This window comes from Camelina sativa, chromosome 17 (assembly GCF_000633955.1).
Source record: "Camelina sativa cultivar DH55 chromosome 17, Cs, whole genome shotgun sequence".
NCBI classification, from domain to species: domain Eukaryota; kingdom Viridiplantae; phylum Streptophyta; class Magnoliopsida; order Brassicales; family Brassicaceae; genus Camelina; species Camelina sativa.
Genome location: NC_025701.1, coordinates 32266561 through 32285722, shown reverse-complemented (window position 1 = coordinate 32285722; position 19162 = coordinate 32266561). Strand labels below are relative to the sequence as shown.

General features: G+C 30.8%; 3 protein-coding genes and 1 long non-coding RNA gene across 5 annotated transcripts; 1 reads left to right on the top strand and 3 right to left on the bottom strand.

The window, feature by feature from the left end:
- LOC104758608 (probable 2-oxoglutarate-dependent dioxygenase AOP1.2) lies at positions 3705-12898 on the bottom strand. The gene is made up of 2 exons (XM_019239471.1): positions 12263-12898; positions 3705-3957 (listed from the first exon to the last, which is right to left on the bottom strand). Exons 1-2 carry the CDS (start codon positions 12640-12642, stop codon positions 3720-3722), a joined length of 618 nt encoding a protein of 205 aa, XP_019095016.1. The 5' UTR covers positions 12643-12898; the 3' UTR covers positions 3705-3719.
- On the bottom strand, positions 5340-10302 carry LOC104758607. Of its 2 annotated transcripts, XR_762748.1 has the most exons (5): positions 8911-10302; positions 8777-8839; positions 8187-8442; positions 7872-7928; positions 5340-7668 (listed from the first exon to the last, which is right to left on the bottom strand). It is a non-coding gene; the product is annotated as an uncharacterized LOC104758607 (long non-coding RNA). The 2 variants fall into 2 exon arrangements; XR_762747.1 differs by having other exon boundaries at positions 7872-8442.
- Positions 15873-16394, top strand: LOC104759995 (eukaryotic peptide chain release factor subunit 1-1-like). The gene has a single exon (XM_010482853.1). The coding sequence runs from the start codon at positions 15873-15875 to the stop codon at positions 16392-16394; it is 522 nt and encodes a 173-aa protein (XP_010481155.1).
- On the bottom strand, positions 16934-17425 carry LOC104759994 (probable 2-oxoglutarate-dependent dioxygenase AOP1). The gene is made up of 2 exons (XM_019239046.1): positions 17216-17425; positions 16934-17146 (listed from the first exon to the last, which is right to left on the bottom strand). Exons 1-2 carry the CDS (start codon positions 17423-17425, stop codon positions 16934-16936), a joined length of 423 nt encoding a protein of 140 aa, XP_019094591.1.

Here is a 19162-nt window from a genome sequence, read left to right as displayed (position 1 = left end):
TAGAGTTTAAATTACATAATTAAACAAAATTATATGTCGGTTTAGGTTTATAAAAAAAGTTATTTGGGTTTAGATGTTATAATTAAAAATTATAATATAATGTTTTAAATTAAAAAATTTAAAATTGATTGATATACATAAATTATTTTCTTAATTAAGAATTTAATTTTTTAATTAAGAGGGTGTGAATAAGAGAGGTTCACCCTTATGGGTGAATCAAAGAATTGTCTACTAAATAACGAGAAGGGAAGCCTAAAAAAGAAAACCCGAAAAAAGAACAATTATTGGGTTTATTCTTAAGGTGAACCCATCTTATTCATCCCACCTTGTTAACCAATGAATTAGACATGTCATCTTAATAATATAATTCATATTATTTAAACAAAAGGGCCTCACAAGCATCTCTGGAAATAGAACGCCATGCAGACGTTCTTTTTTTTTTTTCTTTTTTTTTTGTTAAAATGCTTTCATGCAGACGTTCTTGGTTTTAAGTCTTGCTCTCTCGTGAAATCAAGAATCGGAACCTTAGTAGTGTTCAGGATTGATTCCATATTTGGATACATTATTTCTAATTTGACCTTTCTTGTATATGTCAGAAGCACTTGTTATTAATAGAAGATTTGTTACTTATATTAATGAGTTTATATAATTTTTTGTTTGACATCAGTAATGAGTTTTATATTATTGTAAAATTTATATGGGCGTTAAAATATGAAATGAGCAACAAAAAAAGCTCTATACAACGATATTTATATGAATAGAATGGTAGTTTTCTTTGTTAAGTATTCATTTTATTAATACCTAAGTATGTTTTAGAATCAAAATCGTACTAAATAGTCGATCCATACTTATATTATTAGTTTGATAGCTATTTCTTTTTAAGAACCATGTATTGGAAAACCTCAAATCTAAACTGTACTTCCGACTCGATACATAGTTTATATGTGGTCCATGGATTCGGTGACTTGTAATGTGGTCCATAGAACTGGTGACTACTAGTAAGTAATATTAGTAAAAAAACATTTTGTTTTCATTCTAAAATGAATAATTGAAACCTAAGAAGTAAGATGCCTTCAAGATTTGTTTTCTAATGAACACCTAAAATCTTATGTATAAGCCCTTATATTTGATCATCCACAATACTCATGTACTTTTAAATTAGAAATACATGAATTGATATAAAGATTGGTGCATAAAGATTGGTGCCATAACTATTATCCAATTAATTAATGAGTTTATAATATGTTCTTAACTACAAATTTTCCGATAAATATCAAGATACACATCTCATTAATTTTTATATCTCAAATCTCACATAATTTTGTAAATTCTATATTGTTTAGTATTCAACTAACATTGTCTTTAACATATTTCAATATAGATGTAGCATAAGCTATATGTTTATAAGAAGTTCAATATGTGTATATGATATATATATATATATATATGATATTTTTGTTTTAAAATATGAATGAAATATTTAATTTTTCTAAATCTAAATTGTCTTCTTTCTTAATTTTTCTTCGGAATATTAGTACTGCATATGAACATCATGATTTATAGTTTTATTTTCAATTTTACTTGTCATCTTAAGATATGTAGCGTATTTTATGTTTAGCTTTTACATTTGCATTCATTTTAAAATAAAAATTTCACATGAAATTATTATCATAAAATTATTATTTAACTAATTTTCAATATCTATTCACTTATTAATATTATTCTAATCATGTATCATTTATCAGTATATAGTTAATTAACATATATTAATATATGCTTATATTAATTTATTAAAAAGAAATTGTTGTGAATTGTAAATATATATAAGTTAGGTTTTGGTCTCACTTATATTGCCAATATTGGTTAATTGAATCATTTTCCGATATGATTTTAATATATGACTTCATCAATCATCTCGGAATACCGTCTTTAATTTTGAATTAATTATCTCGGATAATATTTATCTTCATAATTGAATCTTAATAATATATAATAAATAATAAGTTAGTTTTATTGTATTTGTTGGACAGTGGAAAAACTATTGAGCGACTAAGAAAACTATAAAACAATAATTGAAAGAAACATTTTAAAAATTGTGTACAAATTTTGAAGATACTTATTTAAAGAATATTTATGTAATATAAAATTTTATATAATCAATTTATTCAATAAATTACTAAAATATTTTTAAAGTATATTTGTAATTATATACTAAAATCTTTTGAAATTATATAATTACATATTTTATTATATTAGTTTTAAATCCATGCAAACCGTGAGATACCTAGTAGAAAATATGACAATGCAAAATTTCCTAGAGTATGGTGGCTTAGATGGTCTTAATAGAGCTATGAATCTGTCAGCTGATGTCTTGATAAACGTTAGGTTCACAATAGAGAAACACATGCTGCAATATTTGTTTCATCGGCTAAGATCTGCGGAGGGGATGTATTCTTGCAAGTATGTCAGTACTTGAGTATGTAGGAAGCTGTTGCAGCGAGTGTGTGGCCTGTTCAGCTATAAAAGAGTCTCGGACTCTGTTTGCAGGCATATCCATCAGAGTGGTCAAAGAAGCCTTCACGCATCCCTTGCTTGCCCAATCCATGTGTACTCCCTGCTCAACAAACCTAGTATACCCTTTAACATCCAAGACATCGTTTCTTATCTTCTTCGTGCAATAATCTCTTTCTATTTTATCAGCCAGAACCTTGGCAGCCGCCTTTGTTTTCCCTTCAAAAGATTCACAAATGAAACTTATGGTAAAGCTAAATTTCTTTCCGACTGAAAGATCTGAATATGGGAGTGAAGATATCTCAAGAAGACGACATAGGACCCATGTAACTCGAACCCAGTGATGAGATGTGATGGTACCATAATGTCTTTGGCAGCATATACTTCTCAAAATCTCAAAAAGAGAGGGCGCTTCATCAGTAGACAACTTCATTGGAAAATCACCATCTGCTTGCAAATCTGCCTTCAATTCTCTGATCAGACATGCTACTGATTTCTTTATCACCACATTCACATTCTGGTCTGACATAAGTGGATACAGCTTTTTAATACACCTCTTGATATCTCTTGTGGGAAGAATCAGTGATATGATTTTCTTCAAAGCTCTCCAGCAATGTTGTGTTTTACATAGATCTCTCCCACCACCATTCAACAGTAATGCTTCCTTAATAAGATCTGAAACTGTCACAAAATTTTCAGATTCAGATTCCATTAATAGCTTTAGCATCTTAAAACCAAACCCAAAAGAGAGAAGATTACCTGAAACACTTGATTGTTTTCGAAGACAGATCCCAGAAATTACAGGGGCCCCAGAAATTCCTTTGAATGGTAGATGAATGGATAGTCTCCTGCTTCAACTATAGACTCATCTGTTCTGAGCTCATTCCCCCCTATGAAATAGGTGTCTCCAAGGATATTTACTCTAGAATATAAGACCGTAGGATCATCTCCACCAGCATTTATAAACATAATGATCTCATCTGATAAGACCAACAACAAACAAAAGAGTAAAAACAAAAGGTTACATGGAGAATCTTGTGATATATATAGCTACACTTTGTGATCTAGTTCTCGTATGGCATGATTATGATTTTTCTTTGCTTAAATCTTCGTTTTACACTGAATATTGCAGGTCTTAGATTTGATGTAAAGAATGTTCTCAAGCTAAGCTAAGATACATTGAAGTTTCCATCTTTTATTATATTCTACTAGGATACAACAAATACAAGAGTAATGGTGAGCACATTTCTATCTGTATGAGCCTCCATGCCTAGCTCCTCCTCTGTTTCATCAACTCCTCTGTATTTCATCATCCGCATTAGGCATTTTGTCGATTTGAGATGTTCGTCTATGTAGTTTTCGTTGATCCCGAAACTAACCATAACCATTCTCCGGATCTTGAAGTCAAGTTCTGATACAATCTTGGTAAATGAGAGAACCGTGTCGCTGAAGAAACAGAGCTGATCCGTTTTGATCTGTTTAATAAAATTATCGCTGAAGAATGTTCTCACCAACTCTTTAGAGTTTTGATCTGTTTTTATAAACACTAGATTTCGAAGATTTTATTAAGATTTCAAATTATGATTCTCCTATCATCTTTTTATTTTATTTACAAAATGTTTAAAATTTTCATATAATACTTATGATTAATAAATATGCAGAATTTGTTTCAGCTATGTTGTGATTTGAATTTAAAAACAAAGATATATTATTCTTTTTTTTTAATGTAAAAGATATATTACTCAATCTATGAAAAAATGTTTGTTTTAATTTCCATATTAGCCGGTTGGTAAAACTAAATTTATATAGTTGATAAATTAATAAATTTTATTTGCTCACTATTATAATATTAAAATTACTTTCATAATTCACCAAATATTGATGCAAATACAACAAACAAATAATATAAAAATGTAGTATACATAAAAAAAATAAAGTATTGTAATATTCTAAAATAGTTAGTATTAAAAAAGACATATATAGATTTATAGAACAATTAAAAATAAATATTATCTCAAACAAAATAATTTTTTTAAAAGAAATATAACAATAATTTTTTATTATTATATTATATATTTTTTTTAAATGTTGATCCCTGCTTTAAGCACGGGATATCTCATAGTCTATATTAACATTTTTGAAGTATATTTTGGATTATACCCTTTTAAATTACACTAAAAGCAATAAGTTAAATATGGTAAATTAACAATCGACTTTTTTTATAAAAACTAATTAATTCTACCTAAATTACTTATTAGTAGCAAATTTGTTTTCTATATATGTGTCTAACAATTAAAAAAAATCAATCATTATATAATATATGTCTCACTTAAAAATTAGCAATTAGTTAAATTAAATAATTATACATTATACAACCACTGATAGTATTCTCTTAAATAAATACAAAATATTATTCTCATTATTTATATATTATAAAACAGTTATATTTCATAATTTTAGTGTTTTATCCTGATAAAAATTATAATATTTTAAGAATAATTGTATCACAAGTTAAATATAAAAAAACACTAATAACTAAAAATATTTAATTTATTACTAAATTAAATACCGTAAAAATCTAATATTATTATAAATAAAATTGAATAATTTGTCTTGTGGCGTACCACGAATTAAATACTAGTATTCGGCTTATTTTAGCTAGTACATTAGTAGAATATTTCTAGATTTAGAGTATTACTCAAATTTCTTAAAAAGTAAAAGATTGTGTATATAGATTTATCCAAAATGCTAGAAAATACTCAAATTATCTAACAATTTTTGCTGTTTTTACCTAAATTTACTCAATAAGCAATTTAAATACCTAAAAATATCCAAATATCAAACTATTTTAGGCACTTAATTAGGTTATTACAAATATATTATGTATTTATATTGTGAATATGAGGACCTCACTCCCATCTGGGAATTCTACTACTGTTTCTTTTGTCAGGGGTTGAAGACCATCAATCAATGCTTTGAGTTTTGCAGAGGAGCTGGATATGTCCACATCCAGAAGTTCGCCAAGTACTTCGACAATATTCTGGAGCATCTCCTTCTTCCAGTAATGTTTTGGAAGCCCCTAGAGCTCGATCCAAAAGGAGATCTTGGAGGGAAAGGTCTCTGAGATAATGGGTTGCCATTTTTGAAGGATGACCATCCACTAGTTAAAGTGGTATGGTCTATTGGCAAGGAGATATCCGATGAAGGTCCTCTTCATGCTCAAACTTAAACTGAAAGCAGCCTCATCCCAGGACAGCCCCAGTAGCGTTACCTTTTAGATTCCATCGGTTGATAAGAAAAGGGAATAATGCCCAAATTCTTTGGTTAGAAGGGTTTGTTAATCTTCCCATCAGGGTAAGCGAGTTTTCATCAATAAGGTCAGAGGTATCTATCTCCGGGACTCGGATTCGTTTTCGTGGTGGAGGGGAGAAACCTCTTTCAACTTCTTTACCTTTCAGGTGGTACGGTATACGGTTCATTCTTTGTGGTTCAGAGATAGAAAGAGGGTAAGAGGTTCATTCTTTGTGGTTCGAGATAGAAAGAGGGTAAGAGGTTCGAGTAGGGTTTTGGTCAGAGATGGGGAAGACAAAATATGTAGTTAACAGTACTTGTTCGTAGTTTGAAATGGATGCAGGATACGTCAGAGGGCTTGAGCGTTTCTAGGGGATCTCGTCTAGCCGTCGGTAGCGGCTTCAAAAAAGTTTGCAGTCAGCGGGATGCGGAGGTGGTAGGGTTTTGATGATGGGGGTTAAGGGTTTGGCTCCGGAGGAAAGCAACAGACCGTTGGTTCTTGACATACTGTGGCAAGGACACGATAGTTTTTTCTGTTTTTAGTACTAAAAAGTGGGTGAGATCCGGTTTTTCAAATTCGACATTCTGCTTTGGGGTTTCTGGGGAAGCGGGCCTGAGAGCTTTTGGGGTTAAAAGATTAAGACAAGTTTAAAGTACAAAGCTATTAGCTTTTACTTCAAAACAAATATTTTTAGTATATTATATCTCTAATTTATTATTAATTTTTAACTAATTATTTAATTTTTCATATTTATAATTTTTACCCATTTGTTTCATTTTAAGCAATATTTTAAAAGCATCATAATTTATCTAACTAAAGATTATTAATAAATTATGCATTACATATCTTATTATATTACAAATGATTAATTAACGCATTTCAAAGTAAAAATTAGCATTTTTGTATTGAGTCACAAACTTTTGGGACCATGTATTTTAACCATAAATAAAGATTGTTAAAATTTGAAGGATTTTTTGTGTAACTAAAAATTTTACCTTCTTATATTGAAGATGTGAATAATTTTCTTTCAATTATAATGGAACAACCAAAAAAGTGGTGATCTAGTGGTAGTAAAAAGAGGTTGATTCTCTTGTACCACAGGTTAATCATCTTTTGGGACGAAGAGACATTTCTTAAACCGGAATGGTGTAAAGGTTTGCTTCAGGTACTAAGAGTGATTATGCGCCAAAGGTGTGGAATTTATATGGTTTATAAAATAAAAAAATTTATGAAAAGATATTGTTCAATTTTTATTTTAAAGATGGAAATTCATGTGAATAGTTGTTTTTTATTTTCATCTTCAAAATGAATAAAAATATAATATTTGAAACATTATTTAAGATTCAATTGGTCTTAGCAAATACGTCATTTAGTTGAAAACTTGTGAGTGTTAGAGAAGCTGATTATGATAAGGTGAAGTGAAGAGGTTCGCTATTTCTTTTGCACAGGCGTTTTGCAGCTATCTTGGTTTGGTTCAACTTGGATTTAACTTCGGTCATTCAACGATTTGGTCTGTTGAAAATTAAGAGAACGATCATCTGATGCTACTACTACTAAACAAACACTAATTTCAACTGAATCAGTTCACGTTATTTTTTTCTTATGCATATGTCTTGCATTTAAGTTTGTTAGTATTAGCGTTTGGTACACAAAAGTTATGTTTACGTTTACATTCAGTGTCTGTGTGTTCGTGAAACGTGTGTGTTTGTATCAGCGTGTGAGATTGTGGGTAGACAATTTTCGTTTGTGTTTTATGGTTACGTTTCGTGTATGTGGGTGTTCGTGTCATCTGTTTTTATGTGTATATTAGAGATGTGGGAGCAGCTTAGTTAAAATTTTGTTTAATCCTAATGCAAAAAATCCACCTGAGAAACAGAAAAACAAAACTTATTGTCAAACCTTAAACGAACTCATATATGCTACCTATCACTAAGTTAAACAAATGCAAATACAAATCAATACTAATAAAATTGGAAGCTAAAAGAGAACTAAACCAAAGCTTTGCTTTTCCAAAACCAAAAATACTAAAGACAACTTAGGAATCGAATTAATGTATACATATACTTACTTGGAAAGAGGGGTGTTGTTGAAGACGACGTGCACCACAGAAGCTCCAATCATGCCCCTGATAAAAACAAAATATCATATAGTTAATATTTAAACTGTAGTATAGGTAAGTAGAGACCTCAAAATGTTGTTGTATAAAGTCAAGTTTTAGATGACAAAGTCAGTATTTCAATGTTGTTGTTGATATAAACATTCAGTCACTATAGTAAAGACAAAGAAGAAACCATAGTATTTTGAAAAACTCATGAGATCTCAACTTTTCTACAGCATAAACAACATATGAATTTAGAGCTTTGATTAAGGGGTAAAAAATTACCTGATCAAAAGCTGCCGGTTCAGACACAGTCTCTACTACAACAATCAACACAGAAGAAACACCAATCTAATATTGAAAAGAGAAAACTAACATTTACCTAAGATCAGATCATTCATATACACACCAAAGATGCCTTATTCTAAAAACATATCAGATGAACGATGAAATAAATAGAACTTGCAAGTACAATTGGATTCAAGATTCAGATACTTACATGCTTGAAAAGAGGTTAGATTTCCAATTTCTATTATGTTTTCTGCAAATAAAGTCATATATTTGTTAGGCCAAAGTCATATACAAAGTGAAGAAAGACATACAAAATTTCAAATTTTGATTCTACAATGGTACTAAATATATATTGTGAAGAAAAATTTCAGGGGATTGCAAGCTGTAAGTGCCCCTAAATGAGATTTGTTTTGTGCCTTACTCTAACAAGTTTGGTACCTAGCTATAATATTGAGTATCAAAAAGCAATATACAACGGGTATACCTGAGAAACAAAAGTCTTCTTTTTTTTTTTTCAGAGACAAAAGCTGCTTAAAGCTCTGCTCGTTCTTAAAAACAAACAGTTGGAGGATTCAGAAACATACCTGCTCGTTCAGCTAATCCTGTTGTGCACCAGAAGTTACCAAAAAGCTAGAGTCTCCACAACCCTACCAGTACAAAACAATTCAAACACAACCAGTTACACAATGATATTTAAATAGTGGGAGAGAAGTCGAACCTGAGAAAGATCATGTACACACTCTAGTTCTTGGGCTTCTGAAGCTAAAAGTTTAGATTAGTAATAACAACTCATAACAGTTATAAAAGATTATGTGATCAAATTAGAGATCAAATCAAGGGAATATATTATACCTTATTATAAAAGAGGGAAGGGAAGAGACACTTACCTGATCAAAAGAGAATATTGAATGAGAATCATGTTGTCCCAGCCCCAGCAAAACCAGCCTTAATTAAGGACATATAGTCTCCATCAGTTAGCAGAACATTGAATATGATATTTTATCTCCATCAGTTAGCAGAACACTGAATTTTAAGCAGATAATTGAATTTCTCCAGACAACACTGTACAAGTCTGAACTTAGCAGAAACTGAAGTTTTTTTATAGCAGATTATATTGAATTTTAAAGATGCTGCCAGCTTCAGCACAATATCTTTGATCGGACAGAGCTCTCCAATCTTACAAAGGCATTAAACAAGCCTTAAAAGGACTTTTACTCTCCATCAAATTAGCAGAATATTGAATTGTACTCCATATAATTTAAGCAGAGAATTGAATTTCTCAGGACATCATTGTCCAAAGCCTTAATAGGCTGATCTATCTTGGGATATAGTTTTGAAAGGCTTTCACTTACAGTCGTAATATCTCTGCCCCAAGAACATCTAGCTTCTGTTATCAAGCTTTCCTAGCCCCAGCAACCACAACTCCTAAGTAACTGTCCCAGCCCCAGCAACCACAACTCCTAAAAAAAGAACTGTTTTTTTTGTTTTTCTCTCCATAAGTAGTTAGCAGAACATTGAATTTTCTATTTTAAGCAGAACATTGAATTTCTCCAGACATCGCTGTACAAGTCTGAACTTAGCAGAGACTGAAGTTTTCTATAGCAGAGAGATATTGAATGAAATAATAGTTTCAGCAGAGAATTGAATTTCTCAGGACATCATTGTCCAAGCCGTAATAATAAAGAGCAGAGATTGAAGTATCCTCCATAGCAGAGATATTGAATGTTACAACTGAGCATGCATCTGAGGCCAAGCCATTATTTGCAGACTGTATCTTTTCCTCTCCATCAGAACATTGAATCATTGTATAAGCAGAGAATTGAATTTTCTTAGATATCATTGTCCAAAGGACTTTTTACTCTCCATCAAATTAGCAGAAACATTGAATTGTAACTCCATATAATTTATAGCAGAGATATTGAATTTTTCTGAGGACAAATCATAGTCCAAGCCTTAATAAAGACTGATCTTTTTAGCAGAGATTGAAGTTTCTGTCAAGCTATCCCAGCCACAGCAAGACAGTAGAGAATGTATTGACAAGCCTTTTTACGGACGCGGACAATTTCCCCAAGTTAGAAACCGGACAAACACAATCATATAATGTGTAGTCCCTTTCCTTTGGGTTTTTGAAGAAAACATCAAACCTTAAAACAAAACAAACTAAAACCGAGAACAAGAAGAAAGAAACAATCTTCTTAAGAAATACAAGTTTTGAAATTCAAAACCCTAAGATTGAAATCAAAAGTTTAAAAGAGGGGTTTTTATTTATTTATTTACGAACCTTTTATAAAACAAAAATCATTCGAAAAACTGAATCTCTGTAACAAAAAGGTTTCGAATTCAAAAGAGGGACTTTTGATTTCCAGAAACAATATAATCAGAAGCCGACGAACAACATAACAAAAAAAAAGAGGGCTTTTGGATTTTGCTTAACGAAAAACCAAATCAAAGTTTTAATTTTTTTAAAGAGTTCGATCGAAATCTGAGAAAAAAAATACAATTACAAAACTACCAAACCCCAAAACTGAAGAGAAAAAAAAAACACAAAAGAGAGGTTTGGTTATGCAAAATCAAGAAGAGCCCTAAATCAAATTCATCTGAAGCTGCAAAAACAAAACAAAACCTTGTAGAGACGACGAAGATCGACGAAAGAGAATCGCAATTGCGAAAATCGCTAGCGAAAGATAGATTTGAATCGCAACCCTTTTTTTTTTTTTGACACCACATCGCATCCTCTGTCTTTACATGCTCTTAATTTGACCGTTACAAAATTAAAACAAGATTGGGCTTAATTTTATGGGCTTATAAAATATCGGCTTATGGGCTTGTAAAGTATTGGCCCATATCTGGGTCTTACGCTGTATATATGGGAATTTTTCAAGTTTGTGTTAAGGGTGAAAAGTGAAAACTAGTGTATCTTCGAGTTTAATTCATAGATTAGTCTATGACTATGAGTAATGAGTATGAGATTTTAGAAGTAGAAAAAGGTGGTCACTGAGTTCTAGACTTCTAGTGATTAGGATTTTTTTCTTTTTTTTTCTCTCTTTTCTTTTATATATACTAGTCAAATTCATCTAAAATGACTAGCTCTATGAAGTTCATATAACATAAAAGTGTGAAACAAAAAGGTGTAAAAAATAATACGTGCGATTTTTGAAAGATGGGGATACGATGAAGAAATACGATTACTGGAAGAAAAAAACTTGCAACTGTTGGGATCATTAAAAATTCTAAAGCTTTAGATGATATAACAGAAATAATCTCATCCGTTAGATTAAAATTGACCCCCAAAAATGGGTTTATTAAAATAGAAAAATACAAAAAAGAATAAAATAAACTTTGTATGCGTGAAAGTTTATGTCTTTATAGATCATTAATGTTATACTCTTTTCGAACTATATGACCACATGTATAATAATAATAATCTAACAGAGAAGAAATTTACTTATTCGTATTTAACCGAATGGACACTAACAAGTTCATATGTAGACACTGATAGGTTCATTCATAAGCTTTTGTCATTGGTTCGGTGAGTTTCATAAATCTATTTATATATGTTACAACGCAACACATATATAAAAATATCTTGAATTGAAGATTGATGCAGGTTAATTAAAAAACACTACAATAAAATAATTCTTTGATTTTATTTATTAACTTGTAAGTTTAAAAAATACTCAGAAAACAATAGTTTCAAAACTTGTTTTTGTAGACCATAAATGTTTATATATATAATAAACAAAGATGTGTAAAATATAAAAGTGTAAAACATAGAGGTGTGAAACAAAAAAGTACAAAGATTAATAGGTGTGATTTTTGAAAGATGGGGGTACGATGAAGAGATGCAAAAATTAATAGGTGCAATTTATGAAAGATGGGAGTACGACAAAGAGACACGATTATTTGAAGGAGAAAAACTTGCAACTGTTGGGATCGTAAATAATTTTAACCATTAGATGGAATAATAGAACTAATCTCATCCGTTGGATTAAAGTTGACAAAAAAAAAATAGGTTTGCTATTATATATAGATCATAATGAAAGAAGCAAATATTTTAAAGATCATAAAACCTGAAATTCTTGTTGCCTTGAGGCCAAAGCTTCTGAGTAAAGGCTTTGACGTTCTCTTCATTTTCTGCAACGTCAATACCCACTCCTTCATACAGAGGATTTGTAGGATTCTGACCGACATATCCTTTGTATTTTACCTCTGACACAGTTCTCTGTTTTGTCTCTAACGGTAGCCGGAAAAGATCCTCCGAGGCTTCAAACACCGCCTTCCGAAGCTCGGCAGTGACTTTATCGAACAAGGCTTCGAAGCATCCGTATTCTTCCAAAGCTCTCCGCACATCACCGCTTACCAAGTCCCACTCGACAGTTCCCGACTTTAGATCTCGGCTTGTGAAATCAATGACCGGGAGCTTAAGAGCAGGTTTTGTTTCAAAACTCATTATAATTTGTTGTGCTCACAAACCTGTTCTGGCTCATTTGATGACCGACACATAGCATATTCTGGAGGGTGGGTGGGGAAAAAAGGTAAACAAACAGCAACTACACGTTTCTTATGATAAGACAACACATTGCTTTGTCTGTAATATAGAAACGTAGAAAAACTACATAATTAATTTGTCTTTATCTTTGTAATTTAAAAGTTCAGAGCAGTTACGATAAGATCAAATCATTGAACAAAAAAAAAAAGATTTTGAGTTTTCTTTTGTCTTTTCCAGAGTTTCCTGAATAAGGATTTTGTAAGCTTATCATAACATGTGGATAGGTTCACATGCACACAAGTGACGAGGTTTCAGTTTGGAAACAACTCAGAAAAGAAAAATCAGACAAATTTATTCTTAGAAAGACATTTATTTTTATATCCTCAAAGCTCACAGTCACAGTAAGTCCAGAGTGCCTTGTTTCTGTTCCCACAGACATTTGTGGCATTATCAAACATGGTATAAATCACTATGTGTTTAAAAGGAAGTTTGGTTTCAACCTTTTTAAAAAAATATGTTTTATAAGGACAAGTGCTAAGTATTATATACATAGATTACACTACAAGTATGCCACTATATATTGGTGGTCGACTTGGGCACATGGATTTCTTTGGTGGCATTAAATAAGAACAAGTGTGTAGTACAATTAGTACGCATAGATCACATTACACGTAGGCTAATATTTGATTCAAACATGCATGTTGCCTGAATAGTTTGCTTGGACACATGGATTAATAGTGTGCAGAAAATCGCGGACTGAATTTTTTATATGAAAATTTGTTATAATTTATTTTGTTATTATGTTATTTATAATAGTTTGTGATTAAAATTTTTGTTGCTTATATGATAATTTTTGTATTTTAAAAATGTTTATTGAAAACCTGTCAATAAAACATTTGCATGTAATGAATAAATTTATTTAAACCTTTGTGAAATTTTTGTTAAGGTTGTGAAGTAAGTAAAAAGATTTAAATTACAAATTATTTTTGATTCTAACAGATTTTTTATTATTTTTCTACAATTTATTTTATTTGATGTTTCTCCTATTTTCGTTTTTAATTAGAATATATATTTAATTAATTATTTAATCTTAATTAAATTTTTCTAATGGCAATTGAATGTAATTTTTTACACATTTTAAGGTTAGTTTTATATTTGTACTTCCCAATTAATATAGTAGGATTTATAATATGTTATTAACTACAATTTTTTCTATAAATAGCAAGACACACATCTCACTAACTTTTATATCTCAAATCTCACATAATTTTGTAAATTCTATATATTTTATTATTCAACCAACATTGTCTTAACATATTTCAATATAGATGTAGCATAGGCTTATAAGAAGTTCAATTTATGTATATGATATGATATATATATATATATATGATATTTTTGTTTTAAAATATGATGAAATATTTAATTTTTCTAAATCTAAATTGTCTTTTTTTTGGGATATTAGTACTGATATATATTATGAAAATCATGATTTATAGTTTTATTTTCAATTTCACTTGTCATCTTAAGATATGTAGCATATTTCATGTTTAGCTTTTACATTTGAATTCATTTTAAAATAAAAATTTCACATGAAATTATTATTTAACTAAATTTCAATTTCTATTCACTTATTAATATTATTCTAATCATGTATCCTTTATCAGCAAATAGTTAATTAGCATAATAAAAACAAATTGTTGTGAATTGTAAATATATATAAGTTAGGTTTTGGTCTCACTTATATTGCCAATATTGGTTCAATTGAATCATTTCCCCATATAATTTTAATATATGACTTCATCAATCATCTCCGAATAGCATCTTTAGTTTTGAATTAATTATCACAGATAATATTTATTATCATAATTGAATCTTAATAATATATAATAAATAAGTTAGTTTTATTGTATTTGTTGAACAGTGGAAAGACTATTGAATGAACTAAGAAAACTATAAAACAATAATTGAGGGACACATTTTAAAATTTTGTACAAATTTTGGAGATACTTATTTAAAAAAATATTTATGTAATATAAACTATTAAATAATCAATTCATTCAATAAATTACTAAAATATTTTAAAAGTATATTGGTAATTATATACTAAAATCTCTTGAAATTATATAATTACATATCCTACTATATTAAATAAGAAGTAGAAATATGAAACTAACCTTAAAATGTGTAAAAAATTACATTCAATTACCATTAGAAAAAATTAATTAAGCTTAATTAACTAATTTAAATAAATATAATTAATTAAAAATAAAAAACACTCACAGATCAAATATCAAAAAATCTAAAAAAATATTTTCTCTCTCTAATAAATTATGGACGAAATTACTAATTATTTTTAAAAAAATATAAATAAACCAATCAGAATTTTGAAAACTAAGATTTTATATCCAAGTATACAATACAATTATTTTTAATAACTAAATTATGATTCTCCTATCATCTTTATTTTATTTTATTTACAAATTGTTTGAAATTTTCATATAATACTTATAATTTATAAAATGCATATTTTTTTCTGCATATGTTGTGATTTAAATTTTTAAAAACGAAAATATATTACTCAATGTATGAAAATGTGTGTTTTAATTTTTACATTGGCGGGTTGGTAAAACTAAATTTATAGAAATGATAAATTAATATTTTTTATTTGCTCACAATTATAATATTAAAATTACTATTTTATATTTCATAAAATAATGATGCTAATACAACAAATAAACAATATAAAAATATAATAATACATCAAAAATAAAATACTATAATATTCTAAAATAATAAGTATTCAAATAGACTAATAGATTTACATAACAATTCAAAATAAATATTATCTCAAACAAAATATTTTTTTTTAAATAAAACAATAATTTTTATTATTATATTATAAACTTTTTAAAAATATTGACCCGTGCTTTAAGCACGGGATATATCCTAGTTTTGTTATATTAATCTCAAACCCACGCTAAGCGTGAGATATTAACTAATAGAAAATATGACAATGCAAAATTTTATCTTCTAATTAGGAAGATTTTTAAGCTGGCGAATACAAACTAATGCCAAATTAGTCTTGATATTTGGTGCTCACATGCGTCATAGATGCGAAAGCGGAGTAAATTCAGCAGTCATCATTGCATAGAGAGTTAAACCCCTTCCTAGCAAATAGTATTTTGAAAATGGTGAAAGTAGACTATGGTGGGTTAGATGGTTTCAATAGAGCAATGAATTTGTCATCTGATGTCCTCATAAACCTTAGGTTCATGATAGAGAAACAGATGCTCCAATATTTTTTTCATAGGCTAAGATCTGAGGAGGGAATGTCTTTTTTGGGGCTGGATGATTCACTGAAACAACTCTCCAATGATGATACCATTGCTACCCTCATCGTTTGGGAAGACTTGGAGGTTATGGTGAGAGTTATGAGAGATTCTTCAGGTAGAAGGAAAGTTGAAGTGTTGGGAGTAGAATCAGAAGCAAGAGATGAAGGATGGACGCTTGTTGAAAAATCTATTTCTCTAGTCTACTGGCTGGCTACTAACTATACTCGAGATCCTTTCAGACTAGATATCGTCAGTAACAGTACAGCTAAGGGTATGCAATTTTGTAAGGGGTTTAATGGTATTGGTGGTCTACTACTGAATAAAAGGAAGGATGATGGTGATGATTCTCATGATGATGATGATGATGATGATGAGTGAAGACCATGAGAAAGCACGGGAAGAGGCAATTTTTGGTATCAGAGCTTCCACGGTTGTGACCCCTTTCTTTTCTTCTTCTTCTTCTGTTTCCTTCATTTTCGCCATTAATGGCAGCTGCAACATCAAATATATTATGTTACATACTCTGTTATTCCTGTTTTGGTTTTAGTTTTATCCAATTACTTTAGGTTTTATCCATATCTTTAGGACTTTCAGATAAATAGATTGCAATTAGTTTTGGTTTGGTTCGGTTTTTGTTTTTTCTTTCTCACCCCTAATTACAAGACCAAAGCCAAAAATGTAAACCTAAACATTTCTTTTTTACAACTTTGATCCAATTACTTCTCAGAGCTCTGTAAACTGACTTCTAACACCTCTGAGAAGCTCCATCACAGCATTGTTGTGAACACAGTCGAGATTTTCGGTATGAGTTAAGAACTTTCATAAGAAACAAACACAAGCCGAACAGGAATAAGGGTGTAATAATGGGAAGTTTCTTATTTTAAGAGGCTACAGTAAGTCTTGAGACCAGATAGATCTTACCTTCCGGATCCCTCGCAGGTGAACTTATAGTATGCTTCAAAATCAAAGGGGTTAAAGAGGCGAGGATACTCGGCATCAACCATCTCCTCCGGTGCACTTATCAAATCCTCGGTGTTTGGCATAGAGAAAAGTCCAGCTGAGTACCTTGTTTCCGTCCCCATCCTCACCACACGGTGAACCGCAGATTGCACCCGGCCGTTCAACAGTACCTGAAAACATCTTTACGCATCATCATTATCTATTGAAAAGTATAGTAGAGAGAAAAGGTTGGGACTTACATGCAGAATACTTCCACCAATGACGAGGAATGAAGAATCTTGAGAAGGGTTGGCTTTGATCCAGTGGCTACCGTCTTTGGTTCTCACCTCTAACCCTCCGTCTGCTACATCGTTCTGGCAAACTATGGTGAGCACATTTCTATCTGTATGAGCCTCCATGCCTAGCTCCTCCTCTGTTTCATCAACTCCTCTGTATTTCATCATCCGCATTAGGCATTTCGTCGACTTGAGATGTTCGTGTTGGACCTCAATTTATTTAAGCTTAGTGGGCTTAATAAAATTGGATTGTGTGAATGAGAAATTAGGCCTTAATGGTTTGGTCTTGCTCAAGTTGGAGCTCCAAGAGAAGTGGGTCAGATTGGATAGAGTCAAAACTCTGTTTCACGATCCGTGAGACTCGGTCTCTTTGTTTTCGTGATCAAGTGGAGAGTTGTGGAGAGTTGGATTTCTTTGTGAGATCGTCGCTTCTTCACGTCCACCTCCTAGATTTGCTATGGACTTGGTAAAGTTGTGGAGAATCAATTTCAAACCCAAGTCATCCAAGTCCTCTATATATACTCGTTGAGTTCTTCTCTTGACAAAACAGTGAATTGACGATATCAAAGTCGCTTGTTCTCACACACAGCAAAAGCAAACAACATCCAGCAATCTCTCACAAAGTAAGTTTCGAGAGTATCGTAGAAGTGAAGTTCGTATAGAGCCGGTGTTTGAGTGATTAGCAAACCCGGTTGTGTATGGTTGTATCCTGGGACTCTTGTAACCATTAATCCCGTCGCACTGCGGGGGTTTCAAAGAGTTAAGGAAAGAGATTTCGGTCTCGCCTCCATTCTTCCCTTAACGTTTGTGTTGTTATCTCTTATTCAATACCTCTTACGTAGTGTGGCAAATTTCTAGCTCCTACATTTTTAACTCTTTGAATTCTGTTGTTGTTCTATAAACATCTAACAGATTGATTTGAGATTTCATAAACGTTTAAGGAGAAGTTGTGTGTATATTCACAAGTTTTTACCACAGTTGCGATTGGGTAAAAAAAAAAAAACGTGACGAGAGCTTGAGAGCCTCGGACCTGTTCTGTTCTTTTGTGAAAGGAGAAACAGAGTGTGTATTGATTATAACCCAGCATAAGATCGTGATTTTAAGGCTGAGTTAAAACTGCAATTGGTTTAGATTTCTTGTTTGTAAAACCTGCTGCTTGCATTTGTTTTATTTGCTGTTAAGAATTGCGATTCTAAAAGCTATTTTGAAACCAATTGTTGTGTTATTCAAAACCTGCAGTTTGCATTGAGTTGCGATTCATAAACTGCAGAATTTTTTGTTTGGATTTATTTGCAAATTAAAAACTCCTAAATCGACATAGGGTCTTGATTTTTTTTTAAGTTTCTGCAAATTAAAAGTTTAAGAGATTTATAATCTCTTGCTTTGAGAGTTTAACGAGAACTGCAACTAATAATAAACTAATCAAAAGTGTTTGACTAGTGTTGTATTGTTTAGCACACAAGCATCATATACTTAGTGGGTTGCTTGTGTTATTTATTTATTTATGCAACTCAAAACAATTAACGTGAACAAGTTTGGTTTTGCGAAACCCATATGCATGGTCTTGCTGGTTTTTTGTTTGTTTGCAAATAATATATACCGAGTGTTGTTTTATTCACTTGATTATTAGAGTCATTTCACGACTTGATATACTGTTCTGAACAAAGCTTTGTGTTTGTNTGTTTTTTCTTTCTCACCCCTAATTACAAGACCAAAGCCAAAAATGTAAACCTAAACATTTCTTTTTTACAACTTTGATCCAATTACTTCTCAGAGCTCTGTAAACTGACTTCTAACACCTCTGAGAAGCTCCATCACAGCATTGTTGTGAACACAGTCGAGATTTTCGGTATGAGTTAAGAACTTTCATAAGAAACAAACACAAGCCGAACAGGAATAAGGGTGTAATAA

Excerpts from the sequence above, each read along its gene's own strand:
- LOC104758608 (XM_019239471.1), bottom strand. The coding sequence starts at position 12,642 with ATGAGTTTTGAAACAAAACCTGCTCTTAAGCTCCCGGTCATTGATTTC. Across the intron at positions 3,958-12,262 it reads CAAGGCAACAAGAATTTCAG|CGACACGGTTCTCTCATTTA; the intron begins GTTTTATGATCT and ends CTGTTTCTTCAG.
- LOC104759995 (XM_010482853.1), top strand. The coding sequence starts at position 15,873 with ATGGTGAAAGTAGACTATGGTGGGTTAGATGGTTTCAATAGAGCAATG.
- LOC104759994 (XM_019239046.1), bottom strand. The coding sequence starts at position 17,425 with ATGCGGATGATGAAATACAGAGGAGTTGATGAAACAGAGGAGGAGCTA. Across the intron at positions 17,147-17,215 it reads TTGGTGGAAGTATTCTGCAT|GTACTGTTGAACGGCCGGGT; the intron begins GTAAGTCCCAAC and ends AGATGTTTTCAG.